This window comes from Pseudorasbora parva, chromosome 21 (genome assembly GCF_024679245.1).
Source record: "Pseudorasbora parva isolate DD20220531a chromosome 21, ASM2467924v1, whole genome shotgun sequence".
NCBI lineage: Eukaryota > Metazoa > Chordata > Actinopteri > Cypriniformes > Gobionidae > Pseudorasbora > Pseudorasbora parva.
In genome coordinates this window covers 38,810,002-38,829,158 of record NC_090192.1, presented here as the reverse complement: position 1 = coordinate 38,829,158, position 19,157 = coordinate 38,810,002, and the positions used below count along the sequence as shown (strand labels likewise).

General features: G+C 37.8%; 1 protein-coding gene across 1 annotated transcript in view; it reads left to right on the top strand.

The window, feature by feature from the left end:
- The window catches only part of LOC137055867 (alpha-tectorin-like), a 51,318-nt gene that overhangs the window by 4,663 nt on the left and 27,498 nt on the right, over window positions 1-19,157 (top strand). Inside the window, exons 4-12 of the mRNA XM_067429785.1 lie at window positions 6,894-7,313; window positions 12,789-13,178; window positions 13,268-13,339; window positions 13,924-14,316; window positions 14,441-14,824; window positions 14,920-15,009; window positions 15,871-16,251; window positions 16,329-16,670; window positions 16,954-17,096. Of these exons, the coding sequence (XP_067285886.1) occupies window positions 6,894-7,313; window positions 12,789-13,178; window positions 13,268-13,339; window positions 13,924-14,316; window positions 14,441-14,824; window positions 14,920-15,009; window positions 15,871-16,251; window positions 16,329-16,670; window positions 16,954-17,096 (2,615 nt within the window). The remainder of the gene's footprint in view (window positions 1-6,893; window positions 7,314-12,788; window positions 13,179-13,267; window positions 13,340-13,923; window positions 14,317-14,440; window positions 14,825-14,919; window positions 15,010-15,870; window positions 16,252-16,328; window positions 16,671-16,953; window positions 17,097-19,157) is intronic.

Here is a 19,157-nt window from a genome sequence, read left to right as displayed (position 1 = left end):
TTGCTGATCTCCATGTTCTCCCAGAGTGTCGAGCAGACCCACGGCTGTGCTTTTCAACGTGAGCCGCGGCTGGCCAACAACAAAGGGGACTCAAGCTTCCCGGAGAAAGAAGAGTCACGACCGGCGTGCCGACGTGGTCATGTTCAGATTAGAAAACATGAACCACCCACGAAAGCAGTCTCAGCATGCTGCCCAGACATGTGAAACAGTGCTCGTGGCCGTCAGTGAGGACAGCGAACAACCGCAACCAGAAACACACAGGTAGATTGTCATCTTTATAAAGACGCAAGCTCTATCTGTGTAGCTCTTTTAGGGAAAATGCTCTCTGGGGTGCCGAAGCGCACAGGGGATAGTCGCGGTGACACAGACATCGAATGTGTGCAGCCTGTCGTGCACGCTCTCTTTCTAATAGAAGGCGATCTCTTACCAGCCGTAAAAACGGCTTTTTAGAGCTCTAAACAGTGTACCGAACCAACTGTGAGAACAGCCTTTTGTTTTTGCTCAATAAAACAAATAAGAAAGAGAAGAGAGAATTCCACCCCGCGGCAATGCAATCACTCCAACACCAAACGAAGAGAGATCCACCCAAAGAGCTTGACTCGTTATGTTATGACACGCTTGTAGAGAGTGATTTCAGGACAATCCATTCACCACTCAGCTCCGAAGCAAAAGGCTAATTTGATGCAAGCTCCTGTGCCTCATTTATACCCGCGCTGCGTGGCATGAGCAGCTGGTGCAATCATTGCATGCCAATGTGCATTGGCTTGTTTAGTTACACTCGAAGTAGATTGCTCTTCGTCGGTACTCTGACGTGGCGTTGAGTGTGACCAACTGAATAGGAACTGTTCTTATAAATTACTGTTATAAACTGTAAACTGACATTGTCAGAATTCCCTGCATAGCAACTTACATTTTTTGGTTTTTAATTTTAATAATTGTTTGTTAATTTTTTTAAATACGTTATATAAATTAGGGTTTTGTTTGTTAAATTAATGTTTATTACATTATTTTAGTGTGCCTTATCATCATGAGCCCCTTTCACACATTTCGATTCCGGCAAATACACGGATAATGCGACCCGGCATTTGTTCCCGGGCCGCTAGATTTGGTCCATTCACACTGCCAGCGAAATACCGTAATATGTGCACTTTCACACACAACCCGTAACGGCCCCGGGTTGAGTTGACACGTGACATCCTGATGTGACGTATAACGGCGAGCGATCTCAGCTTCAGCGCGGATAGTAAGGAGCTCCGTGGTCTCAACTTGTGTCCAGTTTGCACACATTTCTGTTTGTTTAATTTTAGTTTCTTCTGTATACGAACACTCTCTGCGTTTAAAACACCGACTAGCTCTTCTGGCACTGCAGGGTTGTATTATTGAAAAAACAAGCTCTGGGAGTCGCACGATAATGTACACGCTGCGACATTAGTTTTGGCTTTTGTTCACACAGCGCTCGTCCCGGGTCGAATCCCGCAATGTTACTAGGTCCCCGACACGGGTTCAATTCGGTAATCAATTCCGGTACATGGTTGCTTTCACACAGAAGGCGACCCGGCAATGTTCCGGGAATATTGCGGGTTCGACGTGCAGTGTGAAAGGGGCTATGAAGTGCACTTACTTAATATCAGTATTTACCTCTACTTGCATCGTGAACTGTGAAAATCGCACCCGTTGTGGAGTCAAGTTTTTCAGGATTTCGCCAGGATCTTAATGTTCGCAGATGCGCTCTTCAAAAAAGGTGCATTGACAAAATAAAAGACATAAATGACATTTGTATGTATTCAAAATAAAATATATGATCGTACTGAATGTCAGCTTGCTTTATTTTGCTCAAGATAAGGATTTATTAAGTCCACGTCATGCAAACAAGAAAATCTGCTGCACAGGTGGAGAGCTATCAATGCAACCACACAAGTTTGCGATGATGTTTATGGATGTTCGTTTGAACGATTATTTCGGGAAACAGACTCACACTATGTTGATAACAATGAAACTAATAAAGCTTTTGGCTAATGATGCTTTTCTATTCATTTAATCTTGCACAAACAATATAAACTGGTACATTTATAGTCGTTGTCTGTGTTTTATATGTGCCTTATCAGGGTATTCTCACAAAAATGCGTATAAATAGTACGAGTGTGCAATGTCGTGGAATGTATACGCCAAAACTCATTTTGGCGTGTCTATGGCACGCTGTTTTTCGTGTGCATATGATACGCATTTTATGGCGTATTATACATACGAACCCCCCACCCCACCACCCTAAACCTACCCAAGAGCATGTCATATATACGCCCCACTACCCTAAACCTACCCAAGCGCGTGTCATGTATACACCATAAAGTGCGTATCATATGCACGCGAAAAACAGCGTATCATATGCACGCCAAAATGAGTTTTGGCGTATACATTCCACGACATTGCACACTCGTACAAATTATACGCATTTATGTGTGATCGGGTTGGCCTTATAAATACTTTCCCTTTGTAGTGAACCTATAAACTGGTCCATTACCTGACTTAAGAAGAAAAAAAAAAAAAAAAAGGTAATATATTGTTAGTAGTTAGCCGCAGGCTAGCGCCAACATTGTGACAACGACGGTATAGTTAAGCCATGGTAAGTAAACAAAATGTTTTCTGTAAACTGTAGACTGATTCAATAGTTAGGTGAAGTTTGATATCTGCCAATTTGACCTGTGGCATGCTGCAGACTGTTTTACATTAGCGCTTTCCCTATGACTACAGTAGATCGCGTTGTTTTTCTGACCCCATGCTGCGCGCGCACCTACGATGTTTACAAACATTGAAGGGGTCTATATAAACCATGTTCACTCTGCCATTCACTGCGAAGTCTTGTAAGGTGTAACACCACAATTCTGAGCGTTCTCCCATGTTTAGTGTCTCTTGGTTTGGGATCACCTGCCTGTCTCTGGACTACTCTCTTGCCTGCGTTCCCAGCCTTGTTGTGTTTGTTTGTTTGGACTGCCTGCATGAATTGTCACCTTGTCTGTACTCTGGACTTCGATTGTGGATCATTGTCTTAATAAAATTGCCTTTGGATCCCCACTCTGTTGACTCATCATTACAATTATTATTATTTTTTTTCAAAATCAACTTAAATTGAAAAAGCACATTCCACTAATAAGATTGAATTCATCATAAAAACTAAACTACTGAAATATTATGTAATATTGTTATCATAATTTGTTTTAAGTAGATACTGTGTAATATTTTTACAGTGTAGACACGTGTAATGAAATTGTGTTATTAAATAACAAAATTAATGTAATTGTTGTATTACTGATGTAAAATAATTAAATTAGTTACTAATCATATTAAAAGGAAACTTTTTGCATTGATAAAGTAATCCAAACTACATTTATAATGAGTAACAAATAACAGTAAGCGATTACATTTCCAAAGTAACCTTCCTAACACTGAATGTATGTGAGATTCAACACATTCTTTCTGTTGTGACTGTGGAATTTCTTTGAATGGTCATGAATTTAATTCTACTTCCTGTCATACATCTTCCTGTGGGGCGGAGTCAATTCAATTCAAATTCATGAATTGAATGGAGGCCAATTCTGAAGTTCTGAATTTTGACAAGCCTGTTTCCTTCAGCCACTTTCTATTTTGTGCAGCTCAAAAATCTTTTGCTGTACATTAGAACTACAGCAGTGGTTTTACCCATTGTGATGAATGATTAAGGAATTTGGCCTTTTGTGCTTCCTTATATTTATACTCCTGTGAAACAAGACAGCTGGACAATTCCATGTTCCTTGTCACCCCGGTGTGCAATTAAAAAAAAAAAATTAATAGCAATATACTTCAGAGATATTTTAAGATAATCTAGGTGTGCCAATAATTTTGGCTGACCTGTTTAGGAGGAAAGAATTTATTTACACACACACACACACACACACACACACACACACACACACACACACACACACACACACACACACACACACACACACACACACACACACACACACACACAGACACACACACACACACACACACACACACACACACACACACACACAGACACACACACACACACACACACATATATATATGTAATGTATATGTGTGTGTTATATATATATTAAATATTATATTTATATATATATATATATATATATATATATATATATATATATATATACATATACATATATATATATATATATATATATATATATATATATATATATATATATTATATATTATAATTATTAAAATTATATAAAAATGATATCTAATTTTGTGTGTGTGTGTGTGTTTGTGTGTGTGTGTGTATGTATAACCCCTCCTGTTCGAACCTCTCAAGAGGGACTAAACATGGAGGCTAAAGGCTCCAACCTCTAGCGTAGAGTTTAGATTACCTGCCCGAGCCTGAGATTTGCCAGTACTATCCTTTGGCCGGGCCTTTGATCAAGCATTTGTGTTTTTTTAATCATTACTTTATTAGTCTAATTGGGTGGGCAGAAAGCTGTTACATAATCAGAAATAATATATATTAAGAACTAATACTACAACTAAGAAACAAGTCACAAGTCAGGATTAGTGTAAAAATGCGTGTTAAAATCACAGCACATGCAGTGATGGAGTTCAGCATTCTGAACAGAAATGCTCAGTGAGCTGCTCGCGTGAACACTGCACTTTGCTTAACTAAATCTTTTTGTTTCGAATCGTTTAGTTTAAAAGTGGACATTTCAAGCTTTCTATACACATTTCTCATGTCTGTGAGGCAAGTAGCCTGCTGAGTTTCAGTTTATTTATGAGACGCGCTCCAGTTCATGAGCATGAAAGCAAACACTCCCGCTACTGATCGCTTTCATGCTCATTAACCGGAGCGCGTTATCATGTCACGATTATAGTCTGCTATTTGCTTCTCATTTATTAAATCCAAGCAATTGGCCGAAAAATCTTTTTTAAAATTAAGATACAATTCATACAAAATGAAAGAAATGCTTTCTACAAAACAAAACTTAATATTAAACTATATATAACCATAATTTCTGACCCACTTACATGTTTGCACTTATCATTATCAGATATAATGTACAAAAAAATATTATAATATTTAAACGTAAATATGAAAAAAATGGCTACAACAAGTATAGTAAGCTACAGATAAATGTCATCTCTGAGCTGGATTTGAGCGAACATAGTTTAACCGGTGAGCGGTTCATCAGTGTGTGCCTGTGGATTATTGAGCTGAGTCAAGTCAAGTTAACTTTATTTATATAGCGCTTTTACAATGACAATTGTTTTAAAGCAGCTTCACTGTGTTAAATAGGAAAATATTGCAACAAAATTTGATTCGGCTGTACAGTCGTTCTGGAGAAAACGGGGATGTTATCAGCTCATTTCAATTTATCAATGTTAGTTTTAACATGAGTCACACCAGTCAGCTTTGCTCATTGCAGGCTAGTTCTCATCAGAACGCACACGTATTAAAAAAAATGGTTGGGTTTAAATCTGGCTCGGGCTCATAATTACAGTTAATGTGTCAGCTTGCTCCAAGCGGGACTTGAACATGGGTCGCCGTCATGAGAGTCGGACACTCTAACAAGGAGACTAAAGGCTGCCACTCCCAGCGTCAGTCGCTAAAGCGCTTCTTGAGGTCAGAGGAGTGAGGTTTTAGTTGCACAGTGACTACTAGCTGGCCTGTTATATCTCGTGTTTAACCACTACAGAGACATCAGAGCCAGCAGCAGTCGTCAGAAGGACTAGCCAAGAAAAGGCTGCTCTCGGTGGGTTAACGAGCACTGAGCACCCGGTGATCGACTGGGTCTCACAACTCCGAAAACATCAGATCAAATGTTCAAATAGGTGCTCTCTCCATATATAAACCACGGATTTGAGCTTTAAACAAGTGCATTGTCACCTGAAAAACTCTTAAAACTACATTTTGTGACACATTAACAGTAGCTAGTATTTTTAAATTACGTGGGGTTTGCTTTTTGGTGCAAGATGCATTCTGGGATACTGGTCTGACTGAAGTCCACACAAGTCAACTCTCTATGCATCCTTGATAAAATGGGCAGATCTAGAACACATCTGGGGCTTTGAACTTGTACTTGGCTAGATGTGAACTTTGAATAGGAACAGTACTTGGGCAGCGACTGATGAGGTTTCACAAGTCATATGAAACCTATGAGTAACAGAAGGAATGATCCATGATTGACAGCAGAACAATAACACTAGACTTCACCTGCTGGTCAGAGCAGGAACAGCAGGACCTGTAAAACCAACAAGTGAGAAAGAGAGAATGAAATGAGATGAGATGATAGCATACGTTAAAAGGATATTATAATAGGAAATGTCATTGTAACAGTTCTTAGTTCAGGGAAAGGAGGAGGCATGAACAGGCGAACGTTCAACACAAGACTTTAATAAATAAATAAACAAAACGAAAGTAACGTGTGCAGCCCCTCACGGATGACTGCCCGCACACACATAATAAAACATAAACACAACATATCATAAAGTCCAGGCCTAGTCCTCTCTCGTTCTTCACAGGTGTCACTCGTCCTTATGTGCCTCCAAGCTCTCTCATGAGAGGACTCGAGTCAGGTTAGGCTCGCAGATGATGCTCTTTTGCAATCACGTCCCAGGTCCCGCTCACTCCTCCCATGTCTCTTGCTCATACACCTCACCACAGTCTAATATTACAAATATATTGGAAATAAAGAAAAAGTGTAATGTACTAAAGAAGGTAGTTGGCAGTCTAAATGGGAAAATTATATTTTTTACAAACCCTTATTTGTTTTTCAAAATCTTCTCTTTCATACAGACACAGATGTTAGATATTTACCTGTACTCTTGTTTTTCACCTCTGTGAATGAGTGAACTGTCTTTATTCTTTAATCTCGCAGAACCTACAACATCCATCACTGATCCATGTTATGATTATAGCACTCTTGATGAATACTGGAGAGACATACAGCAAAGCCCATATCAGAACTATGGATATGATGACAGCCTTGTTGACTGGAGTGGCTGGTATCGTCTGTATTTGAATGGAAAAAGTGCTCAGATGTCTGAGTGGTGTGTGAGTTATGTCGGATGTGGTGGTGAAACTGGACTCTATCTCAACGGTTCTCATCCAACACTTGAGGATGGAGTGGTGACCCGTGAAGTTGTGGGAACTAATACATGGTGGTGGTCGGGGTATTCCCGTGACTGTGGCGCCTACAGATCCACATCCATCCAAGTCAAAGCCTGCCCAGGAGATTATTACGTCTATGAATTTGTCAAACCCATCATATCAGCTCCCAGGCCCATGTACTGTGCAGGTACAATATTAACTCTTATTTTTAAGATTATGATATTTTTATTTCACTTATTATTATTATTATTATTATTATTATTATTATTATTATTATTATTATTATTATTATTATTATTGTTGTCCAGTTTTTATTTACAGCTAAATGTTCAATAATTGATATGCACACTTAATATGAACACTAATATAAATATTAATATTACTCCGCCATCCTCTTGTGCCTATCTAAAGTCAAGGTTTTTACTCAGAATAAATCTTATTTGCATAGCTTTAGGCATATGTAGCCCTGCCCGAGATGTTGCTCTGCTGGTTTCTGTAGGCTGCTGTCAGCTACAGTAGACTTGCCCCACTTCAAGCCTGAAAGAACATTACTGGTTAGAATATAATTGATCAAAACGGTTAAGTTGAGGTTGACGGTTAAGTTGAGAGGTTTAGACAAAGGTTTGATTGATCAATTATCAGTATTTAACCTGAAGAAAAGATATTTATGTTTTATTGATATTTATGTGATATTAGATGTTTGTTATCCTGTTCCAGTTGTTGATTATTATTTGAAGTAAACCCATCTTTTATTTGAAGTATGGCTCCTGTGTTCCTCGATACGACCCAGTTTGAATGTCAGGAAAGTCATGGAATTCATAAGGCCATTACTCTGCCAACAAAAGATATAATTAGCTGTAAGGTCCATCCGTTAGCCCAAGGACGGAATCTAACGGCCTGGTCGAATGACTTCTCAGCATTTATGTTAAATTCACTTAATTATTGACATCAAATTTCAAATCTGATTCCATGAATACATTTTATCTGACTGACTCCAATTATATGTGGCTTCATTACATTTGTTATGTTTGTATCTTAACAGCTTAACATTATTTTAGTTGTGATTCACCAAGGGACCTGACATCGCTCAGAGACTCAATGTTTGCAAAATTAATTAATTAATTAAATTAGATCACGGACACAAACTGGCCAGTTCTGATATTACTCAGAGGATTGCAGAGTGAATATTTTACCTTTAAGTGGTTGCACCTAGCCTGACAAGCCAGACCCACATCAAGATGTTTGGTCTGGAAACTCACCATAGACAGCTCAGTCCGAGGGGTGGATAAACGGTTGTCTTTCAAACTCCCTCTGCACGCGATAGGATAGCGCTACACCAACCAGAGCAACGAAGGTGAAGCAGAGCTTATAGACATATGAAACATTCGCCGTATCCGGTCGGCAAAACTCCGAACACATCTTCCCTTCTTAAGAATGACTTCAGTGCCGTTCTTTGTTCTTTTCTCAGAGAAAAGCTTAACTCCAAGTCTTCCAGAGTCGCGGTCAAAGCTGATTCGAAAGACCGCCGTTCGCCAGTTTCTATGTTTACTAGAAGCATGCAAGCGCAACTCACCCGTCATTATGTTAAGCCCCGCCCACCAACTCTAAACCAGATGTGATTGGCCTGACCAGAGTTTGGTTTACAGCACTGACGTGTATTGAGAGTTGCTAGACGACACTCGTTTAGATTAGATTTGCTGCCGCTAGGGTGCATCTAGATTTCTAGGTTGCACCTGCTCACTTAACAAAAAGCGTAATTTTAATAATAGTCACGAAAGCTGCAACTTGCTAATACAACGATAGACAGAAATCATATTATCTGTAATGCTGTGCCCCATGCTCCAGTCCTTGAATCCTCAGTTTGATCTATGCTGGCAACAAATTTGCTGAAATAAGGACTCTGCACTGATCCATACTAGAAGAACAGTTTCAGAATAATACAAGATTAATCAAGGTTAAAATTAATTTGGCTAGACAGAACTTAAATAACACAATTAAACAAAAGTCCATAGTACACAACTGTCAGCGTAGAAATATGCATACTAAGAAATATGAAAATGGTTTCAAAGAGTCATGATATCTGGCACACTACATACCCTGTGTGTGAGTGCCACTAGGACACGAACACAACATGGCATGGCGGTTCTGGCTGCAGAATGTTCCCCAAATGGCAGCTCTGCTACACTTCCTTAAATACTCAGACCAGAACAAAGGGTTGTAAATATTTGCAAACACAACACCTGGTTTAGGTGGAGAGGTCTTAGATCTTTGAAGAGACCTGAGAAGGAGAAGCCCTGAATTCTCAAACGTTTCAATCTTTTTTATCCTAGTGACTATAGTGAAATTGAGACGAATTTACCCATTGCACTGAGACCTTTAAAAAGAGACCAAACATGAAATGGACAAAACAATAGATTCACAAAATACATCATCTGTAGTGTTTCTCAAACCTTTTCTGCTATTCCCCATTTTGGAGGTAGGGAAGGCCTCCGAGCCCCACCTGTCCCCAATCGCCCCAACAAAATGGTAATTTTCTAGGCTTTAAAGGTGCACTATGTAGTATTTAGTATGTAGTATACCTACAATATCCCAGATGTTTCCAACTATTTGTAAATTGTGAGAAAATTGCTATTTTAACTCAGGACAGGGACGTGTCAGCATTGCGTTTGAGGGAGTCACCTGTCAATTGCGTCATATCTGCGTTACCCTCGGTTTCGGCTTTTATTTGGCAGGAGCGCTTTACTCTTAGTAGTGTGAACAAGTGAACGCACGGAGTAACGTCATAACATCGTTTTAAACACACTTAAATGTATCTAATATGATAAACAGAGCTCCATTACCTCAAAATCATAACCGGAAGAGTGGATCAGTGCAGGCGCCCGGCGACTGTGTCCCGTCCCTTCATAATAAAAGTCCCGGTATTCGCGAGGCGGGTATTTGTTTAACAATTGCTCCAGCAGCCGTGCTTGGGTCCACAACACTTGGTCCTGCTCTGCTTTACACTACAGTAACGTTAATAACCGCATGCATGAACGTGATTTCTGTCCGAGTCCTATTTTCCACCGGCTGTGAGGTGAAGACCACATCTCCCAGGATGCTGCGCTCACACTTGTTTTGAATAGGCGCCCTCCAGTGGACGGACAGTTGCATAGTGTACCTTTAAGTTTGCCTGTTATCATTTATTTTATTAACATCACATTTAAACCTTTCATGTGTACAGTCAAAATATTTTAGCTGACTCCCAGTGTAAGTTTTTTTAAGGCAACGTTTCACTTCAATGTTTCTATGGGCGTCATGTTTATCACGTGACTCACCACAACCAAAATAGCGCTGTATGACAGATGTATGCTTTTATTCGTTTTTTTCTTTTTTATTCAAAATATTGACAAACTTGCTTACCATGTCATCAACTATCTAATCATCCAATTGTGGGTGTGTTTTGCCATTTAAAACCCATTATAAATGATCTTGATTTTGATCTGTAATGTGAGATGGGCGCTGCCACGTTTGAACAAATGCACCGCAGTTCAGAGTCCTGTCAATCGGATTTACAGTAAATTCATCAGCTTCTCTTGGAATAAGTAAGTGACCGGTAAACTGGGAGGAGAATCGAGTAAACTTTATAGTTACTTACACTATGTGTATCTGATATGAATAAAACATATCGCCAATTGTATTTGATTGGATTGTTATTGCTGCTTCCATAGACACCATGTGTGTATTCTACAAACTCTAAATGTATTGTTTTACAAGTACTTATGCGTATTTAAACGTTACCTATTAAATTCAAACTAAAATAAACAGTAAGTGGTTGAAAACACTGCATGATGTATGTCAAGAGCTGAGCACTTCCGCATCTGGCTCAGTGCCAGCCGAAGCGTCCCACCGTTTGAATCTGGCAGTGATGTCACGTCACTGAACATTCTAAATCCCACACGTGGGTCCGTACTCTCAGGGGCACAGAAATAAAAATCCTGTGTGGGGCCGCTCATTAGGTTAATAGGGATTTTCCTACGGTTAATAGGCACAAAAAATCAACAAATTTCCACACGTTTGTCGCGCCCCACACTTTGAGAAACGCTGATCTGTATATCTGCATTCTGTGACTTGAATCAGGGAGAGGGGAGAGGTGAAGGTTTTGGGCTATGGAGGACGAAGTTGCTCAAAATTAAATAATTCAATAAATAATGAATTCAATAAAACAACAATTAAATGTACCAGTTTATTCTGAAATAATTAAATTAAAAATTGAATAATTAATTAATTTCATTCATTATTAATTCAATAAATAAATAAATGTATATATTTATTATTTTAAATTAAATTAAATTTTTTAATATATTTCACAATTACCTCTTCCACATTTTTTATGTTTAAAACTCTTTTTTTTTCATTATTTACTGTGCTTTTTCAAAAAGACGTTTTTCATAATAATATGCTGCATTTATGAATGACGCTTATTTGACGAATCATGCATTTCCAAAGCACGATTTTCCCAAAGATTTTTTTTCATAATAATAGAGGACATTTCACAGATGCCAATCAACAGGCAGTGGGTAGAGCTTGGCACTGATTGGTTTAAAGTTGAAGAGTTGACAGACATGACAGATCTATCTGTGTGTGGTGATGACATCACGGAACACCAAGGGTGCTTCTCATTTCTTATTTGTTACTGAAAATGTATTTTGACCTTATTGAATTTTTTAAAAACCTGAAAACTATGAGTGGCTGTGTTAAGGCAGTGCGTTTTTATCTTGATCAATTCCTACCGCCATATTAATTTCCAGTCAATTCCCCAATTTCCCTTTGCCAATTGCCAGACCCAGACAGAAAAAAGTAATCAATCTGAAAGGATTATCCAAACAGCACCAAGCTCCACCCACTGCCTGTTGATTGGCATTCGTGAAATGTCCTCTATTATTATGAAAAACGTATTTTTGAAAAAGCACATTTACTAATGAAAAAATGTATTTGTATCAATTTGGAAGAGTGTGTGTGGAAGAGGTAATTGTGAAATATATTAAACAATTTCATGTAATTTTACAAAATAAATAGATACATTTAGCTATTTATTTAATTAATTATTTAATTAATATTTAATTAAATTAAGTGTTTAATTATTTAATTAATTATTAAATTAATATTTTATTAAATTAATTGTTTAATTATTAAATTAATTATTTAATTATTTAAAAAAATCAGAATAAACTGGTACATTTAATTGTTGTTTAATTGAATTCATTATTTATTGAATTATTTCATTTTGAGTAATTTGGTCCTCCATATTGAGCAGGGCAATGTCCTCAGACTTTCTGTGAGATCTTCTCTCCAGATTAGTGAGTTGTATTGCTTTATTGCAGGGCGTTGGATCTCAGCTTTCATCTCAGAAGTAAAACCAGTCCTTACATAGCTATACATTATTCATTATGTTCTGCATATGAATCATTTGACATGGTTTCGATTTATATATTCACACCCTCGTTCTATCTTCCATATGCTCAAACTTCAGATTACAAATACAATTTATAAACACAATAACATCAACTAATATATATATATATATATATATATATATATATATATATATATATATATATATATATATATATATATATATATATATGCATGCTTTTGGATAATTCATTTGCAAACTCCATGACAGTTGCTTTCCAGAACATCAGCAGTGATCCCTGCTACAACTATGAGTCTCTGGATCGTCCCTGGAGAGCCAACAATGAAAGTGGAGAGAGCATTTGTGATGAATCTTTCTCCTGGAATGGTTGGTACCGGCTCTTCTACAATGGAATGGACATCCGGATGCCAGAGACCTGTGTTGGTTCATTCAGCTGTAACACATTCTATAATCTGTGGCTCAATGGTCCTCACCCTCAGATAGAGCATGGAGTGGTGATCAGGGAGGTCTGTGGTAATTATCATTGGGGAGGTTGCTGTGATTACAAGTCAAAACCCATCAGAGTGAAAGCGTGCCCAGGCAATTACTATATCTATGAACTTGTAAATCCACAAATCTGGTGTTCTGGATACTGCACAGGTAATGTGCTTTTCTCATTTGAGTATTTCAAACCTTTTAAAATGATTTCTGTCAGGACATGACGTGCATTTTTTTTTTTTTTTTTTTAGATGTCAGCACTATTTCACAGGCGGTTTCCACGGTGAGTCCAGATATATTTACTGGATCCACCATCACCTTGAGTAAGTTGTAAATATGAACTAATATATGAGTGTTATTGAAATTATTATTATTGTTATTATTATTATTATTATTATTATTATTAAAGATTTGCATTCGTTTAAATGGCTATTTTTATGCATAAACACTAATACACAGTCACATTGTGTATGCATGAAAATTCTTATGATTATTATTACTGTGTTTCACTGATTCTGTCACATGCCTGTCCTGTCTTGTGTGCACGTGTGGGTTTTGGCATTCTAAGCTCATGTAATTGTCTGATCCCTCCCCCTTGTTATCTGATTAGTGTTTGATTTCTCGCACCTGTTTCCTCTTGATTTCTTCCCTTTATAAGCTCCTTGTGTCGGCTACGTGTCCCTGTGTTGGTATGGCTTTAGTTCATGTATTTTCTAGTTTATGGTTTCCCCCCTTGTGTGTTTTGTGTTTGTTTTATTTTGTTTTAAATAAATGATCAATTCTGCACTTGAGTCCTCGCACCATTTTCTTTGTGTTCACGACCGTGACAGATTCAGATTTGCACTTGTGAAATCTTTCATTGAAATTTAACTAGTCTAGTTTTAATCTTATCATCTTTAACTAACAGATGATGAGCCGTGCAATAACTACAACATACTCGACAACTACTGGAGAAGCACACTCAATTACTGGAATTTATATGGGTACTTATCTGGTCATGATGACACTCGTGTAGAATGGGATGGCTGGTATCGTCTCTTCATGAATGGATCAAGTGCTCAGATGCCTGAGTGGTGTGTGACTTACATGTCATGTGGAGGTTATAGTTCTCTGTGGCTTGGTGGCTCTCATCCTCGGCTAGAAGATGGAGTTGTTACTCGTGAAATCTACGGCTCTCTATATAGTCAGTGCCGTCGCTACAGATCCAACCCAATCCAAGTCAAAGCTTGTCCTGGAAATTATTATGTCTACAAATTTACTAGACCGACTCTTTCAATCCCAGCTCCTGTATATTGTTCAGGTACATTCATTCATCTTTGTATTTGACATGCTTCTCATAAATTGTATTGATTTATATTCGGGTTGTTAATTTTAACATATTTAGTCTGCAAAATATAATGCTCTTTTCATTTTTTCCTTAATAGTTCCTTTCTCCACCCCAAGTGTTGACCCCTGCTACAACTATACCCTTCTGAATGATCCTTGGAGGGCCACTGACCATTATAACTTAGGCATGTGTGATTATAATGTGGACTGGAAGGGCTGGTACAGGCTGTTCTACAATGGTCTAAATGCTCAGATGCCAGAATCATGTGTTAATTACGGCATGTGTGGCACTAATCACCCACTGTGGCTCAACGGATCTCACCCACAGCTGGAAGATGGAGTGGTCACCCGTCAGGTCTGTCTCTCCTCAGGGGGTTACTGCTGTTCTCTCACATCCCACCCTATAAGAGTCAAAGCCTGTCCAGGAAATTACTATGTTTATGAGTTTGTCAAGCCAATATTTTGTGGAGCTTACTGTGCAGGTGAACATTTATTCATATCATCTTTTGCCATTTACTTTTCTGGAGTTTTTTGTGTGAAAATTATTGCTTTTGATATAAACTGTTCCTTATGCTAGATGCCTCAAATCAGTCCATCTCATCAGCATCTACAACAACAGAGACAGTCACATCTATTGAACCCATTACTCCGCCAATCACAACCACTGGTAACGTCTTGCTTCCTTTATAAACTCCGATGAGCATCTTTTTGGGCATTTATTTTTATTAGACATGATCTCTTTAAATATTCCTGTTAACCACAGCTAAAGTGCTAAATAGATTGTTCTGTTGCTCACTCTGACAAACAAACGGGTTAACTGTCTTACAATGACAACTGTCAGTGTGAAAAAAAACATATCCCAAAGACAACATTCCGGAACAACACTCTTCATTTACCACAGGGCAAGATTCAATTTACATTTAACCAGTTTAATATGGATAGGCACTGAAATGTAGACCTTCGATTAAGTGTTTTTGACTTACACTGTTACATGATGTGAAACAGGGATTCACTAACTTTAATCATAACTAATGATGATATGACAATCAGAAAATCCTTTCAGGATACCTTGGAATCAGTGTTACAGTACCCCAGGCACACTGTTTTACCGGTTTGGTAGCAGTGTCAGTTCTAAAATAAAGATGTTTTAAAGTTTAATGAACAAACAACATTTTTATTTTCAATCAACAGTCTGTGCAGACTATTTGAGAATAATGCTTTTGCAAATAAGTGGCGCAATGTGTTGTGAAATCACTGACTTCTTGAAGTCAGTTTGCTTGTAATATTTGTGCTCAATTGCAAAGGGACTCAAGTTTGACTGTGTACACCTCTTGTGTTGTCAGCTTAATAAAAGATGTTCTTAAAGCTAAAGACAAATTGTCTTTAGCTTAAACTTAGAGCACAAATGAAACCGGGAGCTTAAGCAAAGAGTGTCCTGGAGATAACATAAATAGTACAAAAAATATACATAAAAACATAAAACTATTCATTCAGCAAAAGTTATATTTGTATTTTTCCATGACAACAGCTCTCCCTGTTGACCCCTGCTACAACTACAATATCCTGAATGATTCCTGGAGAGCAACCAGCAATCAACATTCCTCTCAATTAATGTGTGACACTGCGGTCAGCTGGAACGGCTGGTACCGTCTCTTCATTCAGGGTCAGAGCGTTCAGATGCCAGACACGTGTGTTGATGAGTATAGTTGTGGCACTCATGCTCCACTGTGGCTGAAAGACGGACATCCAACAGTTGAGGATGGAGTGGTCACTCGAGACGTCTGCGGTCACTGGAGCAATAACTGCTGCTATTTCCAATCCAATCCCATTAAAGTCAAAGCCTGCCCTGGAGATTATTATGTCTATGAGTTTGTGAGCCCAACTGGCTGCCATTTAGCATACTGTGCAGGTAAATATATTTCCATGTGCATATTGTTTATGTAAGAGATTGCTTTTTTAAAATATAATATTTATCATTTATTTCAGATTCAAGCAACATAACCACTACTACTGTCATGCCAGAGACAACTATAACTGAAGCTACAACAGCAGAAACTACAGCAGCTGAAAATACAGCAGCAGAAACTACAGCAGCTGAAACTACAGCAGCAGAAACTACAGCAGCTGAAACTACAGCAGCAGAAACTACAGCAGCAGAAACTACAGCAGCTGAAACTACAGCAGCAGAAACTACAGCAGCTGAAACTACAGCAGCAGAAACTACAGCAGCTGAAACTACAGCAGCTGAAACTACAGCAGCTGAAACTACAGCAGCAGAAACTACAGCAGCTGAAACTACAACAGCAGAAGCCATGGACACTACGACTGGTAGTATTATGTATTGATTAATGTATAATGAGCAAATCACATCCATGTTATGTGTTTGAGATGCATGTACATAATTTAAAAGAATGTATAAAGCCATAAAGGCTATTATATTTTGAGCTATATTGAGGTGATTCAGTCATTAGCACAAGGTCAAAGGTAATCAGCCATGATGATATATGGCTACGATGTTATTTCATTAAACAGAGAATACAAATATTATGATGGGGACACTAAGATCAGTTAAATCGAAATAAATACGTTTTTGTTTTGTTTGTTTTTTTAGACAATGGCATCAACATTACAGGCCGATTTTATCCATTTGGAACTGGAGACTCAGTGAATGGACGCATTGATGATGGGAGTTCATCCGTTATATACCTCCAGCAGCCATTTATATTTTTTGGACAATCATACAACCAAATTTATGTAAGTTAATCTGATATGAGATGATTTTGGATTATGACTGTCTGTTGGGGAGACTTAAAAGGACTGTATTTGATTTCTATTGCTGGAACTACTGTTGTGTGGAAACCACTAATAATTGAGGGTGTAATAAACTGTTGCAGTAAGCATGGTCATACAATTTCCCAATTAATTATATACTCAAATTTGCTGGTATATGTATGTGTGGTTCTGAAACAACAAATACTAATTATGAATAACAGCATTATGAATAAAATATCCACACATTCCAATACTAGTAAGTAGTAACAGATGCAATTAACTATCGGTCAAAACATACAAACGACCACTATAGGCGGTGTCAATTTTAGCTACATAAATGTGACTGGCAATAATATCTGTTTAACAGATTGTACTGAATATGACTGCTTAAAAGTATCAAACAACATAATCCACAATGTAGATAAATAATATCTGCAATACATTCATAACACTTAAAATATTCACAGAGAGTAATGAAGATAAACAAAGGGATTGGCACAATAACTCTAGCATCGCGTTAATCAAAGATTAACGATAAATATCAAAATATAACACACAAACACAATTTTATTGATTACTAAATAGCAGATTAATACAGAAACACTTACTATTCATCAGTAACTCACACAATAAAAGTATAACCAGTTTTCAGAATGGAAAATACACTCAGCAACGCAGTCCCGTCATGTCACACACATACTCTTGCGAAACAAATAAGCAACCACAGCTTAAAAAACAAGCCCAATATTATTATATTATTTATTATTATTTTTCAATATCATTTATGATCACTAATATGCACTTTTTTACAGTCTATGATTTGGAGTTGGGACATGAGCACTGCAATATAGCCACATATTTATAATAAAATACATTTAAACCATATACCTACTGTTATTATTATAGTAGCCTACATTTTTTATTTTTTATTTTTTTGTAACAGCCTGTAATAATAAATGCATTATGAAAATATTGTTAAAATTAAATTAGGCGCGCTTCCTCTCCATCTCTGTACATCTCTGTTGTTTGCATTGTTTGTAAAAAATGTATTCGTCTATTTATCTCTACGAATTATCATCACGTGCATTTATAAGGTCACATCCATAGACTGTAAAAAATATCGACATAGTGTCCGTGACGTCACCCATAGGATTCCGATAATCCGTTCTAAAGCGTAAAGTAGAGATGAGCTGGGCGTCGCCATCTTGCGAGCGAGTCATCGCGTGTCACTCCCAGGATAACAGAAAATGGGCAAAGAGGAGGGATGTGGGCGGAGCTTCGGTGACGCAATGAATATAGGCAGTGGATAAATGGCTATCCACCTGTCATTCAAAGTAACCACGCCCTTAATTATGCAGAACTTTAAGGCTTTATATAATGTAAACGAATGAGTTATAAAAAAATTCACCCCCCTCACAGTTGTCATAAAGGTCAAAAATAGCCGTATAGGCCAAAACCACTATTTGTACGAGATTGTAAACATGTTTTTTTTTTCTGCTGTAAAGTTGAGAATTTTAAAATGGGGCTCAATAAGAAAGGAATTGCAGTTTACATTATTTCCGTATTGGCTTCAAGAGAGATCGCGGAAGAGGTTGCCGCTTGGTCACATCACATGCCTGCATGTTGAACGCGATTTTTCTTCAATGAGGGGGAGAAGGAGGCGGGATGTATGAGGATGAATTACTACAGCACTTGTATCATTGCAGAATGGCCATTAGCTGTGAGAAGACAGTCAGGCAATGTATTGGACAAAACAGCGACCACAAATGTAAAGAAACAAAGTCATATTTTCTAACAAGCAACCACATTTTTTAAAATAATCCCCAAAAAACGCAACCCGCGACTCGAGAATTTTTAATGCAACTTGCCAAAACAAAGAAGCCCAAAGTCGCATGTTATACGCAGACTTGGCAACTATGGTTTTAAGTGTTGGAGCGCATCAATATGCACATATTGATGCGCTTCAACACTTAAAACCATAGCCAAAACCATAGACTAGCCAATTTCCAGCGGTGTGCATAAACGATTATTCTGTAATCTGCA